The sequence below is a fragment of the Nicotiana tomentosiformis genome, chromosome 3 (assembly GCF_000390325.3).
Source record: "Nicotiana tomentosiformis chromosome 3, ASM39032v3, whole genome shotgun sequence".
Taxonomy (NCBI): Eukaryota; Viridiplantae; Streptophyta; class Magnoliopsida; order Solanales; family Solanaceae; genus Nicotiana; species Nicotiana tomentosiformis.
The window spans coordinates 91,050,781-91,069,939 of NC_090814.1; the positions used below are offsets into that span (position 1 = coordinate 91,050,781).

The 19,159-nt window shown below is 36.2% G+C and overlaps 2 protein-coding genes across 4 annotated transcripts; one reads left to right on the plus strand and one right to left on the minus strand.

Annotated features, from left to right (window-relative positions):
* Positions 1-4,023: 4,023 nt before the first annotated feature.
* Positions 4,024-4,407, plus strand: LOC138908158 (secreted RxLR effector protein 78-like). The gene has a single exon (XM_070198805.1). It carries the CDS (start codon positions 4,024-4,026, stop codon positions 4,405-4,407), a length of 384 nt encoding a protein of 127 aa, XP_070054906.1.
* Positions 4,408-7,660: 3,253 nt separating this feature from the next.
* On the minus strand, positions 7,661-18,548 carry LOC104101889 (protein DEFECTIVE IN MERISTEM SILENCING 3-like). 3 transcript variants are annotated; one of them, XM_009609428.4, is made up of 8 exons: positions 18,388-18,548; positions 15,637-15,777; positions 15,332-15,446; positions 14,531-14,768; positions 12,923-13,114; positions 12,495-12,815; positions 10,843-11,065; positions 7,661-8,121 (listed from the first exon to the last, which is right to left on the minus strand). In XM_009609428.4, exons 1-8 carry the CDS (start codon positions 18,433-18,435, stop codon positions 8,077-8,079), a joined length of 1,323 nt encoding a protein of 440 aa, XP_009607723.1. In that variant the 5' UTR covers positions 18,436-18,548; the 3' UTR covers positions 7,661-8,076. The 3 variants fall into 3 exon arrangements, 2 of the variants coding, with proteins under 2 accessions (XP_009607723.1, XP_009607722.1); XR_001970344.3 differs by lacking the exon at positions 7,661-8,121 and adding an exon at positions 11,672-11,884 and having other exon boundaries at positions 10,927-11,065; XM_009609427.4 differs by lacking the exon at positions 7,661-8,121 and having other exon boundaries at positions 10,475-11,065.
* Positions 18,549-19,159: the final 611 nt, after the last annotated feature.

A 19,159-nucleotide genomic window follows, 5' to 3' on the forward strand; every position in this document is an offset into this window, starting at 1 on the left:
GGTTGTAACATTGTGGTTGTGGTGGTGCTTGTTGAACTTGCAATATGGTTCTCATCCTTGAGACATCTCCCATATTTGGGTACACGGATTGCGTAGTTGTGTCTGAAGTTATATTGATGTGGCGTGTTTGTGGGATAGTTGTGTTTAATAATATAAGGTCATTGGACCTAAAACGGGTACTATCAGGTTTGATTACGGTATATTCGGGAGTATAATATTGAAAGTCGGCTTAGAAAGTGATTATGGTTATAGTTGGGGCGAGAGAGCTCCATGACTTGTTGATCTGATAAGGGGTTACGAGATTCTATGTGTTTTTATTATCAACAGTGTACGAAGGTGTTGGGATGAGGTTTTGTTCGATATGGGGTTTAATGCAAGTACTTAGTTGGTTTGGAGTAGTTACTATGATCAGGAATGGTGCTACGAGCGGGCGAGTTGTGTAATATGCTGGGTGATTATATTCGTGATTATAGTTATAGCTCGATGCAGCTTGTTCAGACTCATACAATGTGTAAATGTAAGATTCGTGTCTTGAAAAGAAATTTTGAAGGTTGGGAATTGAATTTCAAGGTTTTTGGGCTAAGGTTAAATTAAGGATTTTCAGTTGTATTGTGTTGTCATGCCTATGTAGAATAGGGTGACGTGGGATCACCCCCGGGTACGTGCGTGGTAATATGAAATAGTTATTTGATGGCTTGGAAATAACTTTTGGCACGTCCGAGAATGAACGTATGTTTAACTGGGAAAGAATGTAACGACCCGGCTGGTCGTTTTGAGTATTACAGTCCCATTCCCCATTTACTGCTCTGTTTGAGCTTTATAGCTATTGTATGACTTATTGGGTTAGTTAGTTCGGGTCCGAAGAGAATTTAGAGTGAAAGGAGACACTTAGTCTCTTAAATGGAAAGCTTAAGTTAAAAAAGTCGACTGGATATTGATCTATGTGTAAACGACCTCGGATTCGAATCCTGATGATTTCAGTAGCTCTGTATGGTGCTTTTGAACTTAGGAGCGTGTCCGGAAAACTATTTGGAGGTCCACAGTGGAATTAAGCTTGAAATGGAGAAAGTTAAATTTTTTGGAAGTTTGACCGGGGGGTTGACTTTTTGATATCGGGGTTGAAATCCGATTCTAAAAATTTTGATAGGTCTGTTATGTCATTTATGAATTGTGTGCAAAATATGAGGCCAATCGGACTTGATTTGATAGGTTCCAGCGTCGTTGGTAGAAACTTGAAATTTCAAAGTTCATTAGGCTTGAATTGGGGTATGATTCGTGATTTTAGCATTGTTTGAGGTTATTTGAGGGTTCGACTAAGTTTGTATGATGTTATGGGACTTGACGGTATATTTGGGTGAGGTCCCGAGGGCCACGAGTAAGTTTCGGATGGTGAACGGGTTGGATTTTGGACTTGGAACTCTGCTAGAATTTTTCTGATGCACCATCTGATTTCCTTCATCGCGTTCGCGAGTGGAGCCTCGCATTCGCGAAGAGGAACTGAGAGGCTGGAAATATTTTCTCTTCGCATTCGCGAAGAGAAAGATGCGTTCGCGAAGGGTGGACAGGGTGTGCATTGCGAATGCGAGAGGTGTTACGCGTTCGCGAAGAAGAGAGGAAGCAGCTCAGGACCACATGCAATTGGTCTACGCATTCGCGTAGTGAGGGGGAAACAAAGCACCACATTCGCGATTGGTTGAACGCGTTTGCGTAGAAGGCATCGAGGCAAAGTCACTTTGTGCTTCACGAACACGAGGGGGATGTCGCGTTCGCGAAGGAGGAATTTGGACGGGATCAATTTTGTGCTTCGCGAACGTGAGGCACTGACCGCGTTCGCGAAGAAGCAAAGCCTGGGCAGTGAGTTTAAGTTATGAAAATGGGACTTCGTCCCATTTTCCATTTTTTGACGGATTGGAGCTCGAAAAGAGGCAATTTTTGGGAGATTTTCAAGGAGAACAACGGGGTAAGTGTTCTTAACTCAATATTGGTTAAATTACACGAATCCATGGTTGTTTTTAACATTTAATTGGTAAATTAAGTTAGAAAATTGGGAAAACCCTCTTGGTTTAATTTGGAGATTTGAGGGTCGAGTTGATGCCGGATTTGAGTAAAATTTATATGGATGGACTCGTGTTGAATGGGCGTTCATATTTTGTAACTTTTCTCGGGTTCCAAGACGTGGGATCCACATGTGATTTTTGGGGTGTAATTTCGGATTTTGTGGAAGATATTAGTATTTTGATATGGAATTAATTCCTATAATTTTGTGGACTGAATCAAATTAATTGTGGCTAGATTCGAGCCGTTCGGAAGTTGATACACGCAAAATAAAATTTCTGGAGCATTGTTTAGCTTGCTCGACATTGGATTCGTCTTGCTCGAGGTAAGTAACTCTTCTAATCTTGGAGCTGAGGGTATGAACCTTGAATATATGTATTATGTGGATTGTTGGGAGGTGACGCACATGCTAGGTGACGGGCGTGTGGGCGTGCACCATAGAAATTATGACATAATTGTTTCTGTGAAACTTTGTAGTCAAATAATCTTGGCATTTTCTATGCAGTTTTATGTGTTAAAGAAATTGAGCTAAGAATCATATTAAAAATCATGTTGAGGCTTTGTGTCAGTATTATTGGGACCCACAAAGGTCATATTGTTTTAAATTATTTGTTTAAATTGAAAATTTATACACAGTCATATTCATTTCATTACATATCATATCTCAGTCTCTGTTGTTATTTATTAATACATTATATCATCATTTTTTGGCTATTTTCATGACATTGTAAGCCCGAAAGACTGGAGATATTGATGACTGAGTGAGGCCGAGGGCCTAATTGTGAGGATATTATGGCATCAGGTTGCACACCACAACATGTTTTTATTGATTTATGCCATGATTGGCTTGATATAGCGCTTGGGTTGAATGATCCCCTACGGAGTCTGTACACACTCCTAGTGAGCGCAAGTACCTACTGAGTGTGAGTGCCGAGTGCGAGTGTCGAGCGCGAGTGTCGAGTGTGAGTGTCGAGTGATTTGGGAGGATTGAGTGGTTGTGAGGCATGAGTGACTATGAGGACTGAGTGACTGTGAAGACTGAGTGAGTGGAAGGACTGAGTGATTGGGAGGACTAAGTGAAATGATACTCTGAGAGTATACATATGATTTTATCACTGAGTTGCATCATATTGACATGCACATTTGACATACATGCATAGAGATGCATTTTTCTCATATTGTACGGTATCACGTCATTAATGACTTCTCACACATATTGACATATGGGCATAGTGATGCATTTTCCACTGGTTATCTGGAAAGAAAATAAAATATCTTATCATTGTTGAAAGGATTTCTTTTTGGGAAAATCATTGTTTTTAAACTTATTCATATTTTGGCAACTCCAGTAAACGATTTGGGTTTTCATTGATGTACTTGAAAGGCAGAATTATTTTCAGAAATCATATTTTTGTTGAGCATTTGATTGTTGAGTTACTTCTGGTATTGCTTGTTTATGTTGTTATGAACTATTGTTGGTTATTGGAGCTGGATCGTGACCTTTGTGTTAGCTCGTCACTACTTTCAACCTAAGGTTAGGTATGTTACTTATTGAGTACATGGGGTCGGTTGTACTCATACTACACTTTTACACCTAGCGTGCAGATATTGACTGCTGACGTTGCTGTGATCGACGGGAGCTGAAATTGAAGATGTACCTGCGTCCCGATTGTAGCTGTCTCTTGTTCATGGTAGCCTTAGATTCATAAAACTCTGTTTATGTACTTTTCAAATATATGGTGTATTTATTTCGTACCAGTTTTGTAAACTCTATTCTTACAAACTCATGATTTGTACTACCAGTTCTTGGGGGGAATGAATAAGATTAAGATATTTCTTTACTTAAATTGCTTTAATAATTATTATTGAAATTGGATAATTGATAATTGGCTTACCTAGCGGGTTGGGTTAGGTGCCATCACGACTAGTTGGATTTTCAATCGTGACAGAGTGAGGGTGAGGAGGACGATGTCTATTTCAGACAACCAGTTTGGGTTCATGCCGGGGCGCTCTACCACGGAAATTATCCACCTTATTAAGAGGTTGGTGGAACAGTACAGGGATAGGAAGAAGGATTTGCACATGGTGTTTATTGATCTGGAGAAAGCATATGACAAGGTTCCTACGGAGGTTCTATGGAGATGCCTCGAGGCAAAAGGTGTGACAGTTGCTTACATTAGGTTGATTAAGGACATGTATGATGGAGCTAAGACTCGGGTTAGGACAGTGGGAGGCGACTCAGTGTATTTTACGGTTGTTATGGGGTTGTACCAAGGGTCTGCGCTCAACCCATTCCTATTTACCCTAGTGATGGATGCACTATCACACCATATTCAAGGGGAGGTGCCATGATGTATATTATTTGCTAACGACATAGTTCTGATTGATAAGACCTGAGGCGGTGTCAACGAGAGGTTGGAGGTTTGTAGACAGGCCCTTGAATCTAAGGGTTTCAAGTTGAGCATGACTAAGATGGAATACCTAGAGTGTAAGTTCAGCATTGAGCCGATGGAAGCGGGATTGGATGTGAGGCTTGACTCTCGGGTCATACCCAAGATGGGTAGTTTCAAGTACCTTGGGTCGGCTATACAGGGGGATAGGGAGATCGACGAGAATGTCACACACCGTATAGGGGTGGGGTGGATGAAGTAAAGGTTAGCGTGTGGAGTCTTGTGTGACAAGAAAGTGCCAGTGATATTCAAAGGTAAGCTTTATTGAGCGATGGTTAGGTCGACCATATTATATGGGGCTGAGTGTTGGCCAATTAAGAACTCATATATCCAGAAGATGAAAGTAGTAGAGATGAGGATGTTGAGATGGATGTGAGGGCACACTAAGATGGATAAGATTAGGAATGAAGATATTCGGGAGAAGGTGGGCATGGCCCCCATGGATGAAAAGCTACGGGAAGCAAAGCTCAGTTGGTTCGGGTACGTTCAGAGGAGAAGCCCAGATGCCCATGTGAGGAGGTGTGAGCGGTTGGCTTTGGTGGGTATGAGGAGAGGTAGAGGGCGGCCTAAGAAGTATTGGGGAGAGGTGATCAAACAGGACATGGCGTGGCTTCGGATTACCAAGGACATGGTCTTAGACATGAAGTTGTGAGGTCGAGCATTTAAGGTTGCAGGTTAGGAGGTAGTTGTGCATATTTCTACGGCGCACTAGAGTGAGACTAGTTTGTTAGGATTTAGTCTTAGATTGTTAGTGCTTAGTGTTGAGTTTTCACTATTCTTTCGTTCCTCGTAGTGCCGGGCTTTATCTACTAGTTATTATTTTGCTTTTCATCTATTTTCTGGTTCTTGTGATATTGTTGTTTTTTCTATGGTTTTTATTGATGCTATTGATATATTGCCTATTTTCGTCTTTTTTAGCCGAGGATTTTTCAGAAACAACCTCTTTACCCCTAGGGGTAAGGGTAAGGTCTTCGTACACACTACCCTCTCCATACCCACTAGTTGGGATTTCAAATGGGTCGTTGTTGTTTGTTGTTGTTAATATGTGATGTTAAGCTTATATGAAATATAAAATTTCACATCCAACTTTAGACTGATACACCAAAGCACGTATACAATGAGCCAGAACGTTTAATTTAATAGAACTTTCATTAGCGGCAAATGTATATTGATAATATGATGTGATTCCTGCTATTATTTCAAACACGGATTTTTAATTCCAAGTAGATCAATGTAGTTTCTGCTTTCAACTAAATGAATAAGTATAAGATCAAAAATGGATGCAGAAAATGTTAAAAATAATATCGTCGATCTGATCCCAAATAAAGTCATTTTGAAAGCTCAAAGAATTACGAAGCAAATGATGACGAAAAATATATATGAATGGTTAGAGAAGGCAACCAAAATAATTATTGCAAAAAACGAAAACCACATTGAAATTAAAAAAATAAATAAGGACGCTTTAGGTAAAATAGAACACATAATTGCCACTAACTATTCTTTAGAAAGGCATGAGACAATATCGTCTGCAGTCTGCACATTGTGAAAATTACAACTAAAGACTCATGCGTACGATCAAAAACAGTACCTTTCATGAAATCTATCAAAATTTATTTGTAACACTTTTTAAAATTTACATAAAACTACTTCTGGTCCTGATCTCATCTACTTCAACATATTTCATGCAATAGTATACAGAAGCTAGACATCGAGACCCACTTTCAAAATTAATACTTGTTGTATGCAAATCAAATAAATAAGACAAATACCTAGGCAAATCTATCCATATCTATGTCTATATCTATATCTATATTTGTATCTATATCTATATTATTTAAGATGTTTATATTAGTATTCTAAGATATATTAAACAATTTTGAGTAAGTTTTATATTTCTAGGAGTGTGTAACTTATATCTAGTATAAGTAAAGATTTGGTAGTTTTGTTCTTGTTATTAGAATTTTTTTGTAGTAAGAAAAAAAATGAAAAGATATTGCAAACAAACCACTGTCACCTCGCCGTTTTTCAATAAGAGAAGATTATAATCTTTCCCAAGCTAAGCAATGAATTACTACAATCACCTCACCTTAGTCTACCCATTAGAATAGCAGATAACCTATGTGGCGCCAAAAATCATTTTGTTGCTATAATCCTTTGATTTCCACCAGCAAATCACGGAGTAACATCAATATTGGTCATGAACAAGAACTATTTTCTAACGAAGAAAGAGAATAGTTCTGTAAATTATGTATGTGTCGTGTCGTGTCGTTTGTATAGAATAGATTAATGGATCTCTATGTATGTATACAAAAGATGGTGTATATATATCGAAAAAGGGTGTGAAGATAGATGTAGGTGATGATTTTTAATGGGTGCTTCATTTTATAACCAGTACTTGGAAGCCATTCTTCCCTTTATCATTGCAAAAGAATAGGAAAAAAAAAAAGAATAGGTTTTTACTGAGAAGAAGAAGACATTATCATTAAGAAGATACTATTCTTTAAGATTCTCCATTACTATACATAATGTACAAAGCAAGTTTAATGGAAACTATTCGTTATAAAAAGAGAACCACCTCTCTCTCAATTCCTTCCATTGTCGTTTGTTTAACACACAGTAAATTTAAAGAGGACAATTTTTTTCTACTCTATCTTGTCTTCTTTTTTTGTCAATTTGAATTTATAAATAGCTGTACAACCGAAATTTCTAATAAATATTCGATTAAAGCAAATCCAGGAAGAGCAAAGCCAGTAGGGGTGTCAATGGTTCGGTTCTAACAGTCACTTTCTAAAATTTGTACCATACATATTTTTCAGTTTCTAACCATTTTCACAATTTCAAGCCCCAAGGAAAATTTTAATTCATTATTATTCTTTAACTTAATATATAAATATGTTTTTCACATGTAAATTTATTCGGTACAATTCGATATTTTTTCGATTTATTTTTATAAAATAAAAAACCTATCCTAGTTATCGGTTCGTTTATAGATTTATATAAAAAAAAAAAAACCTACAATTTTATTAAAAGAAACCTAGAAATCGGTTCATTACGGTTCGATCGGTTTAATCGATTTTTAAATATCCATTGACACCCCTAAAAGCCAGATTGCCAATGAAACGATAGAAATTAGATAGCAATAACCAATAGGGTAGTTTCAACATTTCAAGGGTCGGTAGCTGCAATTTATGAATTGGATAAAATTTAGCACTATGGCCAAGGAAACAGCATATTTTTCAACCTCAAGTATCAAGAGAATTTGCAAGCTAACACGACTGTACAGTTGATGCACATTCTATACCTAAAAGAAGGGATAAGGAGAAAAGGGTACCCTGTCCTAAATGAACGATCCATTTTGAAAATTGACCTAAAGAATAATCAGACAGACATAAGTCTGCACCCAAATCTGAAATTGACCCAAACAAGGATACCATATAACTGCACATATAATCCTTGTGATCCAAGAGAGCATTGTCCGGACTATAAATTAAAGCTGTAGCTTTGAATTAACTGATAAAGCTTTTCCTCCTGTCTAATACTAGAATTGGTCTGAAATTTCCCACGCAATCATTCATGATATCGGGGTCGACTGCTCCCCTCCTGCCGGAAACTTTTGCTGCATACACAGAGACAATATGTCATACACTGATAGTAAAACTTCATAAGGTCTAGTAAGTAATAGATCCTTCAAAAGAGAATTGTAGTTCATAACCTGACATCCTTTTTTTTTATTTTATAGGACGGATAACTTAATTTACAAAAACAGCACCGAGGGAGAGATATGTAGATAGAGCATCGACTACCTTTCTTACAACTAGTAATGGATTCTATAGAGTTAAAATCATATACATCTTGCTTCTTATACCAAAAAGCTTACAACAATGCAATGCATTATAAGGTCCATCTGAGTCAAAAATCATATGCATCTTGAATTTTACACCAAAAAGCTAGATTTAGCAAAGATGTATGTTCTATACTATGTAATAATGCCTCTGCTCTTCATTCAAAACAGCTCTGATTTCTTCTTTCCAAACAGTACAGATGATACACAAAGGAACTGCACTCCAGATCTTCCTAAATTGCATCCTTAATCTACTAGTAATCTTCTCTTTGGTGTCCTAATCATATCTTCCACTCATTTCTTCAATCTGTTTGCTCTCCTGAATTTATACTAGTATTACTAGGAGATTTGGCATTTATTCCTAAAATATCGAAATAAAACGACCAATTTAATACCTAAACTACTAAATTTTCTATTGTCCATATCTTCTCTAGTAACAATTTACTTCAGAGGAAGCAAACATGTGATACCAAAACTTGCTACATTAGTAAGCGCACCCTTGTTATTTGAATGTTCCAGTACAAACTTAAAAAATGTGTTCTCTCTCATCTGTAATGAGGTTCAGTATAAACGTCCGTAATTGAAAAAGGATAGTTTTACTGCATCCAAGAAAAAACCATTTCTGTCCCTTCCTCATGAAACTACTGTAGCAAAAATTAACCAATGTTTTAGCATCTCAATTTCCTAATCTCTACATCTTTAGAATGCTCAAAGAGAACATCTATAAACGGCATACAAAGAAAGGACAAGCTTAAAAGCTCCAATGGAAAAAAGGGCATCTCTTTCTATGTAGAGTAGTTCTCTGCTAGCATAATAAATGCAAGTGCATAATTGCATCTATCAAATGTCATTGTTAATCCAGTGGTGGACCCAAATGTTTTACGCAAGGGGGTTCAATGAAAAATGACGTTAAGCGACTATAAGGGTGATTCTGACAAGTGAGATTTGTGTCTCTTTTTTTGGATCATAATGCTACCAAAAAAATGAACAATTTTAAAAAGTTGAGGTCGGCATTCGTTTTACTATTTTTTTCGTAAAAAGTTGGGCAAGAAATATAAAACATTTAACAAAGATCATCAATTTAACTAAAAGTATTTAAGAATTTTTCTATTTAATTCACAATGTAAAATCAATGAACTTTCAAATTTGTTAAACTTGAATCGAAAAAGTTCTATTTTACCAAATTATTTATCAGACTCTAATGAAATTTGACTAAATCTAAAATCTTTTTCTTATTGATAAAGAACAAAGTCGTTAATTCACAAACAAAAGACAACAAAATTAAAGTGAGTATAACTTAAAACAAACTAATACAGGCTATAGAGAAGAGAGCTATAGAGTAAACTAATAATTTCAATGTAACATAAATAAAAGAATTAGTATAAACTAATTTAAGAGGAACTAACCAATTATAAATAATTTCAATGATTGCACTTGCGTATTTTAGCAAAACTAATGTAAGATTTCACATTGTAGAAATTTTTGATCTTTTAAAGTAAAATAGAAGGTACAAATTACCTTACCTGATTAAAAAAAAGAGAAGGTACAATGACTCCTTTTGGATTTGAGTAGAAAGACTAAATATAAAATAAAATAGAAAATAAAGTAGTAGAAAATAGAGATAAAAAAAATTAAAACACACTAAGGGGAATAAGCCAATTAGCTAACAAGGCTAGTAGCATGTTTGGCTAAGCTTCTAAAATCAGCTTATTTTGAGAAGTGTTTTTTTTTTAAGTGCTTTATTCAAAAGTACTTTCGTGAGAAGCAGTTTGTGTTTGGTTAATTAATTGGAAAAACACTTCTGAGCAGCAATTAGTGTTTGACCAAGTTTTTAAAAAGTGCTTTTAAGTTTATTTTTCTCAAAAGTACTTCTCAAAAAAGTGCTTTTGGGAGAAGCTACTTTTTTCCGCTTCTCCAAAATTGCTTCTGTTTTTACTCAAAAGTACTTTTTTCTTCTAAAAGCTTGGCCAAACACTTCAACTTTGAAAAAAAAAGTATTTTTTTTTAAAAAAAAGAGTGTTTTTAGCCTTGGAGAAGCTTGACCAAACAGGTTATAGGTCTTCATAATTTAAAAAGAAAAAAGAAAAAGGGAAAAGAAGAATAAACTAAAAAGCTAGCTTGCGAGAAATTTGCGACAATTAGGCTTCGGATGCCCAACTAACATAAAAGTTTGAACTCAATTGACCATCTTTCCACAAGATCACCTTAGGTCAAGTGGATTCAATCAAAATTTATATCGATATTTTAGAGAATTTAAGTTACAATAAAATACCAAATTTTTTCGATGAAGCGGGTTTATTTGAACCCTCTTAACACTATGTGGGTCCACTCACGTGTCAATTAATTAACGCAGGATGATGATCAAGCTAAAACGGCCAAGCTTTCACCAAAATCAACTATGAGATGACTTCATTTATTTCTGCTTGGTATCAAAAGCACAAACTATTACCGTTGACTTAGCATGCATATTCTGACTAGACAAACTCGAGTAATTACCGGGGTAGCAAAGGATGAGCTATGCGCAAGAAACTTGACAAACTCCTGCTTCTTTATTTCAAAGTTGAACTTTGCATGGTCCAGCAATGTTTGTTCTCTATGTAAATCTTCCAGAAATCTATCCCTTTTCCACTTCAGCTCTTTCAACCGGCTCTCAGTATCAAAATAGTTTTCAGGCAGATTTGACCTTCCGGAACTCTTTGGAAATTTGACCTCTACTTCACTTCACGCAAAAAGTACAAGAGAAAGAGAACCCAAAAGATTCAGTGATGCAATCAATAAAACAATAAAATATGCAGCATACTCAAATACATCTGATATATATATATAAATATATATATATATATGTGTGTGTGTGTGTGTGTGTGTGTGTGTGTGTGTGTGTATTATGTATGTGAAGATTAAAATGCTAAATAACTGATAGAAGCCGTTCGGGTAACTTGAATTCAATCGTGGGCCACCAAGACAATGTTCAATTTAGAAAAGGTATGCCATTTAAAAATCCATAAAATCCATCCGACTATCTACAGTTTCTTCACACCAAAAAAACAACTGAAACAAATGATTCTTTGACATTAATCAGTTTCATTGTAACCTCTATTCTCTCCACCCTCCAACTTTCCGTAAATTTGTCAACTGGTTAAGGCAAGGTATTGATTGGTAGCATGTTCAATCAAAACGGGTGATTGTCTCCCCAATTTTTTTTTTTTAATTGCAAAACATTTCAGTTGCTACAACCTCTATAACCCATAGAATATATAATGGCACATAGCTCCATTGAGAAACTGCAATGTAAAATATATTTATTTTTTTTTAAAATGGAACTTACTAACTGATGGGTTGAACTACAATGTAACAGTAAATGACCGCATCCTCCCTCAGCATCTAACACATACAATACTAACTCACACACCCCAATGCATCTCGTCTTTGTCGTAAGGATAGCCTCCCAAATCGCACACCACGTAAAGAATGCCACTTTCTTAGGTGATTTAGTTTTCCATATTGATGCATCTGGCCTTCTCTAACTACCCCTGAGGGCCTGAGCAAGCGTCCGTAACATGACTTCACCAGAGAAATACTTGTTCCTGCTCTCCTAATCATTTTTTGTTCCTCCTATATTCCTGTAAGGATTCATCAACTTTATCCCATTCCAACCTGGAATATCTCCCAAGATACTTGATCCATCTCTTCTAAGCATTTTTGGCACGTTATCAACCATGATAGAGAAAGTTAAGCCTCACATCATACATCAAGCAGAAATGTATTCAATTACTATTGCCAACTCCAAATGTGAAAAATTGTGAAAATTCTTCTGCAGATAATTAAATTATAGGTCATACATCAAACAGAAATGTATTCAATTACCACTGCCAACTCTAAATGTGAAAAATTGTCAAAACTCTTCTGCAGATAATTATATTATAGGTCATCTTTCCTGATTAACTACTAAAATGTGTTATAAACTTTTTTCTTCTTTCCTTTTTTCTTTTTTCCTTTTAGGATAACTAATTCAAAAAAAATAGTTAGGAATAAAACAAGCTGACCAGCTTCTTTAGGGTACCATCATCAAACAAGCTGAATTTTGAAAGAAATAAAAAAAATGAATGAATGAAATACAGATATATCACTAGTTAAGAAAGCCTCTTTACCTGTAGCCTAAGGCAAATACACCATTACTTTTTATGATCCCACCATCCAAAGATATGGCTCCATGTGTTATGACAGTTAGTGCCTGCAGCATCTCTGTCCTTGTTTTGTATACTTGCAACCGTGAGAAGAGTTTATAGAAGAGAGTCTCTCTCAAGCCATGACCAGTGCTTGTAGCACAATATAAGTTCGCACTGTCAATATTGATCATATTAACAGCAAAACCAAGGAAACCAGGAGGAGTTTCCCCATTGGGCAATCTTGGCTTCATTAAAGCTAGCCTCCTCTGAGGGTCATCAGCAATGAATGCACCTTCATATGGTCTAAATTTATAACCCAAAAAAAAAAGAATAAAAGAAAAATGGAAAGAGAGTAAAGAGGTGTTAAAGATAATCAGCAGTTGCAAAAGGAGATCATTTTAACCTCAAACCTTAAGTTCCCAAGACAGATAACAACAAATCGGGCATCCAAAGCCCTACCAATTGAAGCTCCAAGGGCATAGAGACCCGAACTTTTGTTTATAAAACCTTCCTTATCATAAGTTTCCAGTGCTTTAATTCCATCAGGTGTCTTGCAAACAACTGCTAACATGGTTTCTAGCCCCAGATAATCTGAGAGCAACCTGCATTTCAGAGATTAAGATACAAATGTCAATCATGATACAGAACGAACTTCCATTATCTGCCTACTTCTTTAAACATCATGCTTCCATCATCTTCTGCTCACGAAATGCAGAGAATTACTCAGATTCTAACTCCTACATCACGCCAAGACATTTTTTCAAGCAAAGAGAAGCTTATTTTCATACACAAAAGAGTCTCAACATGCTAAGGGCTTGTTTGTCAACTATAACTTTTATGTTTCCCTTTCTCCCCTTAAATTCTTACCATTCTCAAGAAAAAAGGCCCAAAAATAAGACAGTGCAAGAGAGTCAGATTTTTTTCTAGGCAAGTAAATGTAGAACAGGGAGAGAGACTAGAGAATTTAATCAATAGTCAAAGCCCACTCTGATCTCTAAATCACCAGCAAGTCCTACACATTTTCTGATCAAATCTACAGAAAAACTCATATAACTAAGTATGCATATTACATGCAAAACATTCCTTTATGGTAGATGGGGTTAGATTTGGACCAGAAAGCCTTCTGGTGACTCAGCACTGGAAATAGAAGGGCCTTCCACCATCGGCAAGGAGGAGGAGGAGGAAATTGAACGACAAGAAGGGGGGGGGGATGACCAACACCTGATTCTTGATGTGCCGGTGTGCAGAAGAGAAGTCCGGCTAGAGCTTTGAAATAGGTCTATTTCACCATCTCCTACTTCTAAATCCAAACAAAATTCGGAACCCTTTGTTTGGTAGTTGGCAGAAGTAAAAGGGTTTATCTTATTTAATAACTTCACAGTATCAACTGTAGGTAGTGTTCCGAACAATGGGTTATCCCCAGATCAGTTTGTAAAAGCAAACGAGAAAAATAACAGTAACAACAACAACAACAATAATAGTAAATAATAATAATAATAATACTATTATGATCATACAAACACGCCTAATTAATCAGAAAATAATTAATGCAAACACATCTAAAATTTCTGGAAACAAAAATCCTTTTGGATACAAAATGAACCCAATGAAGAGACATCAAAAAGCACTACTCCCTCAATATCAATTTACTTAACCTACTTCCATTTTCGTCTGTCTCGATTTACTTGACTATTTTCCTTGGAAGGTAAAATTTTAATGTCCTAGAATATAAGCTAACATAGATAATACCATATATTATCTTAGCCTTACAAATATCAACTATCACTTCGACTATACCTGTGATAAATTCAAAGACCAGAAAATAATCAAACTTTCTGTCTTAACCTTCATGCAGCCACATGTCATCTTGATTGAGCGTGAATAAATGGTATAATTTCTAAAACATGGCTGGAGAAAACTAGCAGAGAATTTGGATTTAAGACAACAAAAAACGTGGAACAGATTCTTCTTTTTTGGTAGAAAATGCAAGCAAATACTGGATGATATGTGAAATTAACCTGCTGAGATTATCATCGTCAACCTTCCCAAGCAAAGCAACAATTCCTATCACGTCCTTCAGTAACGGAAGATGAGTAACCTGAGGTCCATGATGAGTTTTCAGCTGGCAATAGATGCCAGCTGCAGATTTATCATGTTTTAGAATTTGTTCAATGATCTCCTCCTCATTCCGCCTATTGGAAGATTCGTTATTTTGAGAGCCAGGTTCACTTGCTGATTGATACCTGCCAAGAGCAACTACAGTACCACACAAGCACAAGAATTTAAAATTGAGAAACAGTGAAAAAGCATATGCAAAAAAGGGAAAGACAAAATTAAACTGAATGATATAGTCCACATGGAGTGCTTTCAAATACGCAATACCCAACAATTAAACCCATGGAGAAGATATTAGGCCTCTGTCAGATCGTTTAAACAAGCTGATGGCCGATATTTCACGCTACAGGTAATCACAATATCCATATATACTTGAAACGTGGAACACAGCCCTTGATATGAAGATCTTACCATGTTTGATTGTTCCCTACTTCCCTTCTATAAAGACAAGCGTAAAAGCATAATATTCTAGAATACTGAAAATATCCATATATACTTGAAACGTGGAGCACAACACTTGATATGAAGATCTTACCGTGTTGGATTGTTCCCTTCCATAAAGAGAAGCGTAAAAGCATAATATTCTAGGATACTGAAAGAACAAAGTAACTACAGTGCCTTTTAAAAGTTTACACATGCATTTTGCAGCAACCTAATAAACGTGAAAAGAAGGAAACAGTATCTTGTACAGAAGGAAACAGTACCTTGTGTGTCTAGAATTGAATCATCCAATATATTCTTCTGAGCCTTTAAGAATTTGATATTATCTTCATGGTGTTTAATTTTCAGACCAATCTCCTGCATTGCATCTTGAAGTTTCTGCAAAATTAAATGAATTAATTATTAATATTGATCCATCTATTTCACAATAACTAAATGTCCATTATCATCTCAAATAATGGCTGTAAATAGATATATCTATACCTAAAATCAAGATTATTGTGCATATTCCATCCATGCATGATAAAATAAAACAACCTGGGCAGATATCTTTCATAATTTTAACAACCTTGGAATTGCAGATAACTGCCTCAGCAGCTCCATTTTGCATCGTGTCGCGGTCGCCAGCAAAAACAGAGGAATTAATCTGACCTCCTTGATTGAACTTTGATGGATCATGCACAGCTAGTGCCTTAGGACTGATAGGTAGCTGGAATCAAAGAAAAATAAGAGCAAACATCAGTATTTGGAGTTGCTTATCAAGAAAAGATTCAACAAGTGTCTATTCATAAGGCCCTAGAGTCTCCCGCCATATCTACCATGTAACAAGTAACAATATGTAAATTGTACTTCAAGCCACTTTTTATCTTTGTTTCATTTAGGAGGAACATACAGTATACTTTCCTTCTGAAAATATATATTGAAAGGTTGAACATGCATATTTCAAATACAGGATGCCAAAAGTTTCTGCAGCCGATATACCATAGATAGAAAGAGGTCTAAAGTATAAACTGGTGTTGTAGTTTTAATTTAACAGCTCACATTTTTAGTAAATTTTGAACACGTGACCAACAATTTGGCAATGGAAGACAAACTTGACTATTTCAGCTACTAGTGCAAATACTGGCTTCAACTTTAACAAATGAAAGTGCTTTGAAGCTAAGTCCCTCAAGGTTGCAGGTATAAAATTGAAATTGGTAACGGGAAACGGCAAAGGGATTGATATTATTGTGTTCAGAAAGAAAAATGGTTCTCAGAATGAAAAATCTGCTCATAAGTGCATTCTCAATCTGTTTGAAGAGAAAGGACAACACAAATATAAAGTGAAAAAAGAAATGGTAGTAGGACTCTCAGGTTTCCACAGTCAATAAGCAAGCAGATGAATACCAGCAGACCAATATCCGCCACCTGGACCCTTCCTAGCAACATAATAGCAAGTCAGCGAAACCCTTAGCCAACCTCACTATTGCAGCATATCTTGCAGAAGAAGATGACTCTCCCATATCCCAAGTGCGAGCAGTCAAATGGATTAGAAAAATAAAATAAAATAAAATAAGGCAGTGACTAAATAAAAATCTCAGATATCTTGAATGCAGTCCTCAATTATTTCCCAACCACAAGATCAACTCCGGTTTACATGCCATTTGTTCAATAAGTACGCCTGTTTACATGCCCCTACTAGACTTAACAAACACAAATACATAAAAACAAACTTGAGGACCTTCAATAATGTAATCGGATCCAATGTCAAAAAGAGCATGTTTGCTCCCACAGATCAAGTTGGTTAGCATGAAACTTGACAAAGTTTTTCCTCTTAGTTACATCCATGTTTGCTCTCTTCCGATGTGAATCTAAAAAGAAATACAACTGTCTTGCGCATCTAGCCTCTAGTAGTTCTTGAAAATTAATGCACAACTACAAGATAACTTGCAGCTTTGACAAAAGCTAACAGAATACTAAAAAAAATAAACAGAATACTCAAAGTGAACTGTCACGTTCAGGCATGGGGATAAAACCAAAAGCATTTGGAAATCTTCAACTTTCCTCCAAGTGGCCTTCATTCTCAAAGAAGGCAGGCCCCAACTCCTTTGTTTGTTTCGTCCTGATTTCAGCAGGTGAATCTTCTCAATACAAGTTGATGGGCAATGTTTATTCAACTTGGCAGCCTCCTTAATGCCGCCAGATTTGTTTGATTTCAAATGTCATCATCTAACTTTAGGGCGTTGTTGTGGTGCAAGGAGCACGTAACACAGTCATTAGCAAGTCATGCATTGTTCCGACAAAATGGGTGCAACAAGCGCATTTCTTTGATAAACTGTGATCTGAAGAATTAAATTAGGTCGTAGTCTGAAGATTTGCTATATTAAATGCAAAAAGAATTCGCCGGAGACTGAATCCACCTATAAATTGACACTATCTTGAGTAGCATCTACTTTAAGATGTAGGTTTTAGAATTAGGTTTACTGTTAGGTTATTTATTAAAAAAAGTCTCAAACCTTACACTTGAGAAAACCTCTCTGTGAGCTCCTTGTGAGTGTATTATCAGAGGTTATTCTCTCTCCTATTACTTTCAGATATTACTAGTGTCGTGCGTCGTCTCTAATTTTGTGCTCTCCTTGTACCCATCACTAAAATAGTGAATTGCTTCTCTCAACTTGTGGACGTAGGTCTGATTGACCACCAACCATCGGTAAAATGTTTGTTATTTCTGACACCCTCCTCAGTCAAGGGTTATTTTTAAGTTATTTTAATTCTTAGTGAATGAAAAGAAAAGGAACTCTGGTTCAAAAGTAAAAGGGAAGCATAAAATTTCAGTAGGTTGAGAGTCAATATACCGGGCTAGAAAAAAAAGTGGTGGACTTAATGAGACTTATCTCAAAGCTCAACCTTTAAATAAAAAGCACCCCCCACCCCGCTCTTGCTTTGAAAAATTCCCATTCTGCTGGATCCTAACATCCTCCTTTAATTCCTACATGATCGTGAAATATATATATGCAGTTGGATATCATAGAAGGCCGAGATCACGTAAAATCTCTAACTGGAGCCCTAGATTCTCTGATTCATACTACATTAATGATATCTTAAGTTAGCAGCCAAAAAAAGCATCTAAATTCTCAGGAGAATTGTATCAGAATACATGCATGATGTAATTTCCAGTGTCTATTAGCATTAATTAAGTGTTTTGGGGGTTTATATATCTTAGCCTCAAACTCTAACACAGAATGTGCGTTTTAATAGAACCAGCAGCTAAAAAGCCATCAGTTCACTTAGTCTAAGGTAAACGAGACAAAAAAAAAAGGAAAAAGGAAAACTAGAGTACCTGCACGTTCTCGCCGTCTATGGACATTCTCCGTTGGTCACCGGTCATCGTTGAGTCGACGGAGATTACGAGCAGACTGAGAAAGGCGGCAGTGCACAATGCGCGTGTGTTTTGACAGCGAAGAGAGAGAAATAGAGGAGGGATTGGGGCATGAAATGGAGGCCGTTCGGCTCTTATTCGTGCCTAAAAACTGACTCGCACGCTCTACACGTGTACAAATATTTCAAATTTGACATTTCATTTTTAAACCTTCGTGAAAAAATTGGATTTTCGAAATCTTCTCTACACGTGTACATTTTTTTTGGTCAACGGGAAATTATATTTCTACTATTTCCACACCTCAGTTGGTTTGTTTGGCTTACTACTGTTCTTTGTCTTTGTTTTATTTTTTTTGTATCGGTGTACCGGTTATTTATTCGGAAGAAGGTTTAAAATTGTCGTGATTTATGTGTGTTGCTGTGTATTCTTCTTTTTATATGCTTTATCTAATTTTTTACTTGCCAAATCTATATGCTTCACCTAATTTTTTTCTACTATCTAATAAGAGGCAGTAAGCAGGCGAATGACATCTCTGCCTGTCACTTCGAGGGCATCATGGTCATTCCATGCAGTTCGGGGGCATCATCTTAGACTTTTATATTTTTACCCCCGTTTTTCAATTTTTTTACGTTCATTGCTATTAGAGAAATTTATAAATAATGAAAATTTCTGGGACATTTTCAAAGCCCACTTATACATATTTTACATGTTGGGTTGATATTAACAGCATTAC